This window comes from Ursus arctos, unplaced genomic scaffold (assembly GCF_023065955.2).
Source record: "Ursus arctos isolate Adak ecotype North America unplaced genomic scaffold, UrsArc2.0 scaffold_24, whole genome shotgun sequence".
Classification (NCBI taxonomy): Eukaryota; Metazoa; Chordata; class Mammalia; order Carnivora; family Ursidae; genus Ursus; species Ursus arctos.
In genome coordinates, this window is record NW_026622919.1 from 32,428,684 (window position 1) to 32,441,382 (window position 12,699).

Below are 12,699 nucleotides of genomic sequence, written 5' to 3' on the forward strand. Positions count from 1 at the left end.
TTATGAAGGAATTTTAATTCAAGCTTAAGTTAATCTTCAGCCTGAGATGGGAGCTCAGTAATAAGGTGCTACTATTATATTCAACCTTTCACCCCAGTAGTAAGAAGTAGTAAGTACTAGGCCCTTTACTCACTTTCCTTATTGATCTGTAGAATGTAGCTATAATGCTACATCTCATCATCACTGTCATTAAACTTCATTTTGGAGATACTAGCTGTATGATAATTGACTGGTGTTACATGTGAACTGTAAGAAAAATACTCTGATCTTTTAACATTCAAGTACCAGTTACATGTTAGCCACCAGGAATACAGAGATTGGTAGATTATGACTTCTCCTTTAAAGTAGCCTATGAGCAGGATGAAATGGTGTCATTAGCATCATTTGGCTCATGCATTCACCCTGTGGAACTAAAGCATGGAACTGTTCTTTAGACCCATGATCTGCTTTCTACTACCTTTGATCTTATTTCTTTTATCATTTTTCTTTTCTGGTTGTACTTAAGCCACACTGGCCTGCTTGTTATTCCTGAACTCCCTGAACCCTTTCCTGCCCCAGGACATTTGCTTGTGCCCCTTTCTACTTTTTTCTCAAATCTTCATGACTAGAATTCCTTACCTTTGTTCACATTTCTGATGAAATGTGAGAAAGGATGTCTCAGATTACCCTGTTTAGAATAAAACCCATCCCTGTACCTTCTTCACCTCCCCCATGTCTGCTTTATTTTTCTTTAAAACACTTAACATTACAAGACATTGCCTTTTCCCACTAGAACATAAGTTCCTTGAGAGAATGCTGAATGCTTTACTTTGTTCCCTGCTATGTCTACAGTGCATAAGAACAGTATTCAGTATATAGATACTCAGTAAATATTAGTTAAGTGAATAACTTAATGTTTAAGAAAATCTCTGAACCTGTTTATATAATTTCAGTTTTGTTCTTAAAATGTTTAACCATAGTAGCTAGAGGGTTAACCTTTTTAGTAAATAATTTAAAATATTAGTAGCATTACTCCCATGTGTGAAATCATGTGCAGATTTAGCAGTCAAGAAAATACACTAGCTTTTATCTACTTTTCACTCTTAAATTTTCTTGGGAAATACAGTATAGTTGTCTTTACCAGCAGAAATCTTAAACACCCATGCATGAGAATAGAACACCTAGGTAATCTTACATTACTTCCAAGTGTATTTTCTAAGTGCTAGAATAAGTATATAATATTTTATGTGTATATTAAAGAGGATAAAGAAGATTAGTGTGTTGATCCGCTAACTTTCTGATGTTCATTTAGTAGGAAAAACTTGGCCAACTGAAATCTTTTGGATAGGCAGATCCAACATTTTTTCTAGAAATGATTGTAGCTGTTAGTGCAGAGTTTCCATGGTGCTAAGTAATACATGCTTTAGACTTAATGGGAAAAATCTGCAGCTGAACTTCCACTTCAGATTTACAGCCAGTTCAATTTTTTTATTCGGAATTTCTCCTGACTCCCAGATTTAGTTTGGTGTTCTCTGAACATTTCATAGGCTGATCTTCAAATTATTTATAATTGGTTGAGTGATATGCACTAAACTTAGGAACCATTTTATTTTAACATTGCAAATAATGTTCTCAGTGGCTGTCATTGGGGGAAGTCCTGTCCTGCTTAGTTGTACTTCCTTAGTAGACTGACATAGAGGAATCATTTATTGAGGAATGTTTCACTGTGTATAAATGAATTCCTGATGGAAACTGTTGTTTTTTGTGCTGTACCTTATATCTGTGGAATGTAACAGGACATGTATCAGGTAAATGCCCAGTATAGGTCTTACCTATCTGTCTGTAACATTTGTGTCAATCTATAAGTAGGATTATAGCTTGGTATTTGTAATGGTAAAAGTGATTGGTAATTTAAAGATGTCTTTTCCTTATGTGCTTTTTTTTTTTTAAACCATCATGCTGCTCCCTGTAGGCTTCATTGTAATTGTGTTAGAGGCTGGCCACATAGATTGGAATTTTGGGAGGGGTAAAAAAAAATCATTAGTTTGAAACGACTATGAGCCATTTATGCCGTAATTTTTGTAATGTGACTGTAGTTCTTAAGTCAACTCCAAACTCACTTGCAATGTTATTATTAATGAAAGTCCTACAGTGATGAATTTATATCCTAAATGCCACTGGTGGCTTTTTTTGGTAAAGGGTATATGTGGAAAGGACTTGGTGTTTTGCTATGAATCTAAGTCTAGCTTAGTAAAAATATAGTGAAACTGGGATGGGCACACACCAGCTACTGAGGCATTTCTTTGAGAGAAGAGCCAAGTTTATGTGAGCCTCCCCCACCAGTGTAGAACAGATTCTCATATTTAACATAGATTTGATAACCTTACAGAAGGGGAAAATTAAGGCTTCTTTTTGTTCTTTTTTCAGGAAGCAAAGCTAACAGATCAGTTACCACTTATCATTGTATGTGATCGATTTGACTTTGTCCATGATTTGGTGCTCTATTTATATAGAAATAATCTTCAAAAGTATATAGAGATATATGTACAAAAGGTAAGTAATGCTTAAAAATACCTTACTGTAACTTTTACTTCTCACACTCTGGAAATCTTCATTCCTTTTGAAACTGTACAAAATGGGAGTGGTCTGCTATAATGCCTGTCAGCTCCCCCCCCCCCCCCCAGAATCCTTATTTAGATTAGAATTTTACCTTCATGTTAAGCATAAAACAGAACAGACTCCTGTGGTTGAAAAAGTTGAGTGACCTACATACTAGTTACTTGATAACCCAACCCCTGAGGTATTCATGTAGAGGCGATAGACTTTAGAGCAGTTTTAAAACCATCTTAAACATAGATATTTGAAGCCTTACCTTCTAATTTGAGAAATAGAAAAGCATTTTTTCTGTAATGGTGGCCTTTTAATTAGTCTTCCATAAACATTCTGTGACTGTAGCTTCTTTGAACAGACCTACTTAGTTTAGAGCAATGCTGAGGTAAGTAATTAACCAACCCAGACTTCCTCCTAACATTTTCTGTCTACTTTTAAATTTAGACTCTTGGTTTATTACTGAATTTTTAAATTGAGCTTAAAAGAGGGAAATGAGTTTAATTTTTTTAAAACTCTTTTTTGCTTTGCTTATTAATAACATAATGGCATTTTTTTTTAACCGTAGGTGAATCCAAGTCGACTTCCTGTGGTTATTGGAGGATTGCTTGATGTTGATTGCTCTGAAGATGTCATTAAAAACTTGATTCTTGTTGTAAGAGGTCAATTCTCTACTGATGAGCTTGTTGCTGAGGTTGAAAAAAGAAACAGGTGCAGTACCATTTTAACCTGCCTAAATGGGATAAATTAGTAGTCTCTTTTAGCATGCTAATGGATTAAAAATACAGACTGTCATTTACCTAAAAGCTATTCAATAAAACATGGATTATAATTCCCTGGAGACATCTAATTTAGAAGTGATCAGCTAGCTGTCGTGCTAAAAAAAAATCCGTTTTCTAAAACATTACAGTTTTGTCATAGACGTTATTTACGTGTTTATAATTACAGCTGTGTGGTTTGACTGTATGTTTAATGTAAGCTATGTAAAAAACCTCTTTTTAGTTAGGTATGACACCGTTTTAGTAACTAATTCTTCTCTGATTAATTTATGTCAAGTATAATGAGAGAAAAGAATTCCCTGTATAACTCTGGGTTAAACTGATTTTTAATTTTAATGTGATAATACGAATTCTGAGTTTCCAGTAGAGGACAGTATAGTATAAGTGCTTCTGATATTTATTATACCATGAAGTCTTTTTTAGCTGGGACATTTTAATGAACTAGTGCTTAGAAAGTGTTGATGTAGTAAATGAGGTTGGTGGATTGGTCTAACAGTGGGAAGTTACTCTGGCTATGAAAAGATAACAAGAAAACCTATGGGGTTTAATTTTAACCTGAGTTGGTATAGGTATCCTAGAAATGGTATTCGTAGAATTTGTATTTGAATATTTCAAACAAAAATTTGTATTCAAGGACAATGGAGATATAGAATATAGTACTGATTTTAAAAGCTTGAGCCTAGTTTGAACTGATTATAGGTCGTAACAATTTAACATTTAGAAAGAGGTTTCAGTTGAGTCTTAAAATCTAATACCTGAAAATGATCTTGTTTGTTTTTATATTCCAAACAAATAGCCAGATAGTTACAGTTAGACAATTTGGTCTTCAATGATAAATTATATTGTGATAAACTAGAGCTGAGTCACTAGTCTAGATGTGCCTTAGCTAATGTTTATTTTTTCAGTTGCCATGGCACATCTGCCTGGGTTGAACTTGTTCATAGGATCATGATTTTTTTGCCTTAATACAAATTTGTGTCTTTACCCTAATGGGAGTGTTTTCCTAATAACTACATGAATTTGGTAGCCAGAATATGGCCTGTTTTTCCTTTGGGTGCTTTTTTTTTAATTTTTTTAAAGTTTGTTTATTTAAGTAATCTTCTCACCCAACGTGGAGCTTGAACTTAATTCTGGGATCAAGAGTTGCATGTTCCGCCAAGTGAGCCAGCCAGGCGCCCCCTCTAGGTTTTAATACTTAAACCGTGGTCAAAAGAGTGTTGGGTCGTCAGGACCATTGAAACATAAGCTGTAGCTTAGTGAAACCATGATCCTATGACTGCTAGAATTATTAAACCCAGAGCTTCTAAAGTCACCAGATTTTGTTCACATTGTGTATTTAGGGTACTGCCCCCTTTGGCTGTAGGTAATGTCTGTAAATTGTGTTAAAATTGTAAGGAACCTTAGGTAATCTAGCCTATTTTCTCCATATGACATTCCCATCTGACTTCCAAACAATTTATCTGAAGTCTGGATATTTTGTACATTTCTGTATCCTATCTAAATAATGTAGCAGATAGGACTGGGAGATTCTAAAGAGAGTCTTCTATACCTTTTGTGTAATCTTGAGCAAAACATTTAACCATCTCTGAATCTTAATTTCCCAATTTGTAATAGAATTATTGAGAATTCAAAATTATGTATGGGAAAGCATATTATATACTATAAGGTACTTCTGTAGTTAGCATTGTCAAGAGATGTGTTTTTTTAATAATATATCGTGTGGTTTTGTATTGTTGTTTTGTGTGTGTGTACGTGGTTTTTTTTTGTTTTGTTTTGTTTTAATACTAGATTGAAACTGCTTCTGCCTTGGCTAGAGGCCAGAATTCATGAGGGCTGTGAGGAGCCTGCTACTCACAACGCATTAGCCAAAATCTACATAGACAGTAATAACAACCCAGAGAGATTTCTTCGTGAAAATCCTTATTATGACAGTCGCGTTGTTGGAAAGTATTGTGAGAAGAGAGATCCACATCTGGCCTGTGTTGCTTATGAACGTGGCCAGTGTGATCTGGAACTTATTAATGTGAGTACTGCTAGCTAAATGTGTACAGAGAGAAGGCTGCATTTTTGAAAACCTGTTGTATAATGTTAGATTAGTGAATTTTGAGTTTCACAGTGGCTTTAGGTAATACAGAGCATTCCTTATAGATGTGTGCTTTTTAAAAAAATTTTATTTGATGATAATTGTGAATTTAAAGTGGCCAAAATAATAAATTAAGTCTGTATTCACCTATTAACATTTTAAGCCCAGTAGTTTTATCATTTGTGTTCTCATACACTGTCACGTACATAAATACACATATACACACATATATATGTATATGTGTACATATGAGAATAAGTTGTGTACCTCTTCAGAGTGTATTTCCTAAGACTAAAGATATTCTGTTTTCATAACCACACTGTAGATACCAACTTCAGTCATCTTAACACTGACAGAATAATTTTAAAATCTGTCTTATTCTAGTTTTGTCATTATCCCGATAATGTCCTTTACAGCATTTTTTCCCTTTTAGTCCGGGATTACATGATGAATTTTAATAAAAACTTGATTGTGGCCTATTCAAGTTGATATGTAAAAGTGATAAATTTTTTAAAAAATAAAACAATAAACGGTATATATCATAGGAAATAACTTTTAAAACTAAAGTTAGTCTATAAAAAATCTTTACTTTTACCTTGAAACTAACCTTTAATATCTTATTTAGGTTTGCAATGAGAATTCCCTCTTTAAAAGTCTTTCCCGGTATTTGGTACGCCGAAAGGATCCAGAATTATGGGGTAGTGTGCTGCTGGAAAGCAATCCTTACAGGAGACCCCTAATTGACCAGGTAAAATTGGCAAATGTGTTTAAGGCTCATCTTTTTACCTATGAATAAAACCTTTCCTGTCATCATACCCATATGTACTCAAATGGATCATATTTAACTACGAGAGAAGGCAGTAAAAAAACAGAAGAAAATAAAATTATACTAATATACATATATATTGCACACAAATCATAAATTGAAACATTTTTTAAAATCTTAAAAATTGAAGGTTGTTATATTGGTTCTTAAATTCTCCTGGTAGAAGTACAAATATGGAAGAGAATAAATTGAAGGTTATTTATTTTTCGTTCCTCTCCTAGGAAGCAGTTCTAAGGAAAAATCCCATTTTAGATACAAAGCTTCAGGGGAAAAAATACTTTATTGAAGCACCTGGGAGCCATTCAATTAGCCAAAAATAGAGGAATTACTGGGTCGGTATTGCCACATCTATGTGGTTGAATTCATATTTAGCCATTAAAGTGATAATGAGGAGTGGTTATTACGGATAATACTTTTAATCAGGGAAAAAGAGAGAAATGATATAATTAGGGTGGTTTTGCTAGAGAATGGAAGTACACATGATGTGGATATATGTAGATTTGTGTAGAAAAACCTTCCTGTGGTGAACTTAAAGGTATTTTTCCTCCTTCATTCTTCAGTATTTCAAGTTTTCTACTGAGATGCCAGCTTATTCTTATTAGATAATGTCTTCATAAACACCTTGATTTTCAGTACTTAAATCCCTGTGTATCTATATCTATGTATATCTATCTCTATACTCTGTAGGTTGTGCAGACAGCTTTGTCTGAGACTCAGGACCCTGAAGAAGTGTCAGTAACTGTCAAGGCTTTCATGACTGCAGACCTTCCTAATGAACTCATTGAACTGCTGGAAAAAATTGTCCTTGATAACTCTGTATTCAGTGAACACAGGTATGCTATAAGAAGGGTCCACTGGCTATTTATATTCAGTCTTAAATTACAGCCTGTCAGTTTTGAAAAGGAACAAAGAGATGAGAGGATGTTGTTTGAATTCTGATCTTCTGATACCCTCCTCCTCTCACCCTGCCTCTGAGACAAAAAACTCTTCATAGTCACAGTGTTTGTTCTTTATGACTAATAAGCTTTTGAAATAATGAATTTTTTTTCTTAAAAGGAATCTGCAAAACCTTCTCATCCTCACTGCAATCAAGGCTGACCGTACACGTGTTATGGAGTATATTAACCGCCTGGATAATTACGATGCCCCAGATATTGCCAATATCGCCATCTGCAATGAGTTGTTTGAAGAAGCATTTGCCATTTTCCGGAAATTTGATGTCAATACTTCAGCAGTTCAGGTAGATCTTCAGATTGCCTAAGTTGATTTAATGGATGCATTGTACTGTTAGGCCCAGCATAATTGATTGCTTTGGCAATAGAAGAGCAATAAAATCCTAACTGTTTAAATGTAATTGCTATGTGGCAGGATTCATTCTACTATAACCCAAATTCAAAAATTGGTTGCCTAGGTCTTGATTGAGCATATTGGAAATTTGGATCGGGCGTATGAATTTGCTGAACGCTGCAATGAACCTGCAGTCTGGAGTCAGCTTGCAAAAGCCCAGTTGCAGAAAGGAATGGTGAAAGAAGCCATTGATTCTTATATCAAAGCAGATGATCCTTCATCCTACATGGAAGTTGTTCAGGCTGCCAACACTAGTGGTATGACTTCTTACTTTTATGTGTTTGTGACCTCAGAAAATGGGCCTAAGCTATGATTAAGCTAAGTGTTGAGATACTGGTCTATTCTGAATTTATGTAGGAGTGAGATACTGCATGGTTACTTGTGAAGACATTTAGCACTCCATCTTAGTCCGCATACAGAGGGGCTGCATTTTGTGAACTTATAAATGTCCATAGGGAAGATTAATTTTCTGTTTTGAAATCTCATAAAATTCTTTTTAAGGTTTTATTTATTAGAGAGAGAGAGAGGTAGTGAGAGCACGAGGTGGGGGGTGGGGAGAGGGAGAAGCAGGCTCCCTGCAGAGCAACGAACCTGATGCAGACCTTGATCCCAGGACCGTGGGATCGTGACTTGAGCCAGAGGCAGATGCTTAACTGACTGAGCCACCCAGGCGCCTCTGAAATCTCATAAAATTCTGATCGAGTTCTAATCTTACAACTCTAAGAAAAAGGGAAATTTAGCTATTCATTTGGTCAGTGATAATACAGAAATGTAATAGAAATTTTGCCATTTTAGATACATTTCATTGTTTACATTTGTTATTCTCTATATTGTTTCCTTAGAAAGGAAATTAACAATTCTCATTTACTCGAGTGAAAAGATAAATGTTAGGATGTTAGTGTTTGGATTTATTTTCTTCTTTATACCTAGGAAACTGGGAAGAACTAGTGAAGTACTTGCAGATGGCCCGTAAGAAGGCTCGTGAGTCCTATGTGGAGACAGAATTGATATTTGCCCTAGCTAAAACAAACCGCCTTGCAGAGTTAGAAGAGTTCATCAATGGGCCAAATAATGCTCATATCCAACAAGTGGGTTTCCTGTTCAGATTTTTTTTCAGAGTGTAAAAATAAACTGTTAAGCAACTTTATTAATAGTATCTAACCTATCACAATTGATGATTTCCAAGAAAAAATAATGTTTCTCAGTATTAAACTGAGTTGTGACTTTGGAAAGAGGATTGAGTTTATACTTACTGAAAATGGATTGTGTTTGTTTCAGGTTGGCGACCGTTGTTACGATGAAAAAATGTATGATGCTGCTAAGTTATTGTACAATAATGTTTCCAATTTTGGACGCTTGGCATCTACTCTGGTTCACCTGGGTGAATATCAGGCAGCTGTTGATGGAGCTAGGAAAGCTAACAGTACTCGAACATGGAAAGAGGTAATCCCACACCAATTTGAGTGAAGAATTAAGATTCTTAGAAATCTCTTTAAATTGACTAATTGAATTAACCAGCCATGTTTATATTTGAGTTTACATAATTGAAATATTTGTTATAGGTCTGCTTCGCCTGTGTAGATGGCAAGGAGTTCCGTCTTGCTCAGATGTGTGGGCTTCATATAGTAGTACATGCAGATGAATTGGAGGAACTTATCAACTACTATCAGGTATTGAACAGGAGTCTTTTATTAATTGAGAGCTATTGCCACAGATAGTCTTATCTTTAATTGTGTATTTCCCTTATTTAGGATCGAGGATATTTTGAAGAACTGATAACCATGTTGGAAGCAGCACTGGGACTTGAGCGAGCTCATATGGGAATGTTTACCGAATTAGCTATTCTATATTCTAAATTTAAGCCACAGAAAATGAGAGAGCACCTGGAGCTGTTCTGGTCTAGAGTGAATATTCCTAAGGTAACCCAGCCTTTTAACATTGTGAGGTGGCTCCAAAGCTGTAACTAAAACTTTAAAAAAGCTTTCCTTTTTTAGGCTTTAGCTAGAATTACAGACTCATATCTAAAGCAATTAAATCTTTGTTTTGTAGGTGCTTAGAGCTGCAGAACAAGCTCATCTTTGGGCAGAATTGGTGTTTTTGTATGACAAGTATGAAGAATATGATAATGCCATAATTACTATGATGAATCATCCAACTGATGCATGGAAAGAAGGGCAGTTCAAAGATATAATTACCAAGGTGTGTATCTTCCTCAGAAGAGAGAGGCTCTAAAAGGAGAGAACTCATTAGGAAATAACGCTTAACTTACATATGGATTTTTTCCCATGTTAGGTTGCCAATGTAGAACTGTACTACAGAGCAATACAGTTCTACTTAGAATTCAAGCCTCTGTTGTTAAATGATTTGCTGATGGTGCTGTCTCCCCGGTTGGATCATACTCGTGCAGTCAATTATTTCAGCAAGGTAATTTAAAAAACTTCAGAACCTTGGGGCGGTGGCTAAGTTTGTTAAACAGCTGCCTTTGGCTTGGATCATGATCTCAGGGTCCTGGGATTGAGCCCCTCATCGGACTCCTTGCTCAGTGGGGGGCCTGCTTCTCCTTGTCCCTCTGCTGCTCCCCCTGCTTGTGCATGCACACACACTCTCTCTCTGTCAAATAAATAAATCTTAAAAAAAATTCAGGGGTGCCTGGGTGGCTCAGTCATTAAGCATCTGCCTTCGGCTCATGTCACTATCCCAGGGCCCTACATCAAGCCCCACATCGGGCTCCCTGCTCAGCAGGAAGCCTGCTTCTCCCTCTCCCACTCCCCCTGCTTGTGTTCCCTCTCTCGCTGTCTCTCTCTGTGAAATAAATAAATAAAATCTTAAAAAAAAAAAAAATAGAATCTCACAGCAAGGAATTAAGATTTATTTCAACTTTTGTTGAACTTTAAGGATATGCTGCATTTGTAACAAAACTCTTTTATTTTAAAGGTTAAACAGCTACCACTGGTGAAACCATATTTGCGTTCAGTTCAAAACCACAATAACAAATCTGTGAATGAATCACTGAACAACCTCTTTATTACAGAAGAAGATTATCAGGTAAAACCTTTTAGTTCTTGCATATATTCTCAAAACTGAGGTTATGATTGAGTCGTTAAGTTGATAGGTCTTGGGGTAAAAAAAGCCCATTGTCCCTTAGGATTGTAAACAGTAGGTACTTCGATGCCTGGGATCTAAATTTACTGATGTTTTCAGGATTGATAAAGCTGAGTTCTAATTCCAAGTTTGCAGAGTTTTGCTTAGATCATGTCTTAGTTAATGCTTTAGAAAAATATTATGGTTATTTTGTCCCTAAACATATAGATTGTAGGTAAGGTTCAAAAAGTCTCTGACCTCTTAACTAGTCCATAAAACTTACTTGGTATTAAGTGTATTTATTCACTGCTTGTCTTGCCCAATAGCATATTAGTATCTGTCTTTTAATAAACTTTGCCTTGTGAAGAATTTTGCAAACACAAAATTAGAGTTAAGGTTAAGCCAGTTGCCTTTTTTCTTTCTCTTACTATCAGCGTAATGGGTTCAGATCTCATGCTGATCTGTGTTACTAAATATCATGTTTAATTTTAACAGGAGTTTCTCTAAAGCATTAAATTTTATCCTCCAAATTACAAATCCTCCCATTTTCATTACTATTCAAGTTAGTTCCTGATACTGAAAACCTTGGAGAAAATTGTGCCTTTAGAAATTTTGTAGTACCTTTGAGGAGTTTATTGTTACACAATCAGATTGCTGAGAACCTCCATACTTGTTCAGCTTGCAACTTTTTAAATGAAAAATGATGAAACAAATTTTAAACTAAAACTCATTTGGCATTGGATTTTTTTTTTTCTTTAAGGCTTTGCGAACATCAATAGATGCTTATGACAACTTTGACAATATCTCACTTGCTCAGCGTTTGGAAAAACATGAACTTATTGAGTTCAGAAGAATTGCTGCTTATCTCTTCAAAGGGAACAATCGCTGGAAACAGAGTGTAGAGCTGTGCAAGAAAGATAGCCTGTACAAGGTGGATAAAGTTGGTGGGGGCAGGCCTGTTAAATCAAGTACTAGGTGATCTGTCTTAACCCTAAAAATGGTATATTCGAAGTGATGATAGTCTATACAAGTATTAGTAGATGAGAATTGCCTTTAAGCCCCCATTTGAGGGAGATGGTAATTAGTTTCTTGATTCTGGGGGTCATCTTCTGTTTATGTCAAACCTCTGTTGAAAAAGAAAGAATGTTACCCTGTCGTCTTTTCTTTAAACAAATCTTCAGTTTAAATGATATAACTGGGATGTTTTTCTCCCCCTTTGTATTACTCATTTTGCCAGTTTAGTATATTTGAATTTAATGTTTGACCTTCATCCTTTCCTTTGAATAGGATGCAATGCAGTATGCCTCTGAATCTAAAGATACTGAGTTGGCTGAAGAACTCCTACAGTGGTTTTTGCAGGAAGAAAAAAGAGAGTGCTTTGGAGCTTGTCTTTTTACCTGTTATGATCTTTTAAGGCCAGACGTTGTCCTGGAAACTGCATGGAGGCACAATATCATGGATTTTGCCATGCCCTATTTCATCCAGGTCATGAAGGAATACTTGACAAAGGTAATGGTGCCTCTGGGTGTATTCAGAACTACTTAACCTTGAGAATATGTAAAATTCCAAGTGCAGATTTATTTTTTCAAATGTTTTTTCTCTAGTAGAAGTGTAAGTCATTTGGTTGTCATAAAATATTTTTGTTCTCCAGAAATTTGTAATGTCTGACAAATGACATTGAATGGAAAAGGGAACTCAAACATAATTTGTCAGAATGTTTACCCTCCATGTATTTCTGAGGGCGAATAGTGTTATTTCTATATTCTATGTTTGGGTTTTTTTTTTAAAACATCTAATAAAATATTTTTTTTTTCCAGAATAACATCTTCCTCAAATCAGTTCTTATTACACAGATATCCATAACTTAGTAGTGTAGATTCCCTTTTATTTGGTTGCTTCTTGACTTTAATATGTCTGCCTGTTTCTTCTGGGGAAGCAAAATCTATATTCTTAACATCCCATTAATCTCAATATTTTGGTAGCTTAACCCCTAATTT

General features: G+C 35.3%; 1 protein-coding gene across 2 annotated transcripts in view; it reads left to right on the top strand.

The window, feature by feature from the left end:
- The window catches only part of CLTC (clathrin heavy chain), a 59,684-nt gene that overhangs the window by 39,366 nt on the left and 7,619 nt on the right, over window positions 1-12,699 (top strand). For both annotated transcript variants that reach the window (XM_026517470.4, XM_026517471.4), the window contains exons 15-30: window positions 2,407-2,532; window positions 3,155-3,297; window positions 5,154-5,388; window positions 6,074-6,196; window positions 6,962-7,107; window positions 7,331-7,514; window positions 7,686-7,878; window positions 8,552-8,709; window positions 8,900-9,064; window positions 9,184-9,291; window positions 9,373-9,540; window positions 9,671-9,820; window positions 9,914-10,045; window positions 10,556-10,666; window positions 11,463-11,633; window positions 11,990-12,211. In XM_026517470.4, coding sequence (XP_026373255.1) covers window positions 2,407-2,532; window positions 3,155-3,297; window positions 5,154-5,388; window positions 6,074-6,196; window positions 6,962-7,107; window positions 7,331-7,514; window positions 7,686-7,878; window positions 8,552-8,709; window positions 8,900-9,064; window positions 9,184-9,291; window positions 9,373-9,540; window positions 9,671-9,820; window positions 9,914-10,045; window positions 10,556-10,666; window positions 11,463-11,633; window positions 11,990-12,211 — 2,535 coding nt within the window. The remainder of the gene's footprint in view (window positions 1-2,406; window positions 2,533-3,154; window positions 3,298-5,153; window positions 5,389-6,073; window positions 6,197-6,961; window positions 7,108-7,330; window positions 7,515-7,685; window positions 7,879-8,551; window positions 8,710-8,899; window positions 9,065-9,183; window positions 9,292-9,372; window positions 9,541-9,670; window positions 9,821-9,913; window positions 10,046-10,555; window positions 10,667-11,462; window positions 11,634-11,989; window positions 12,212-12,699) is intronic.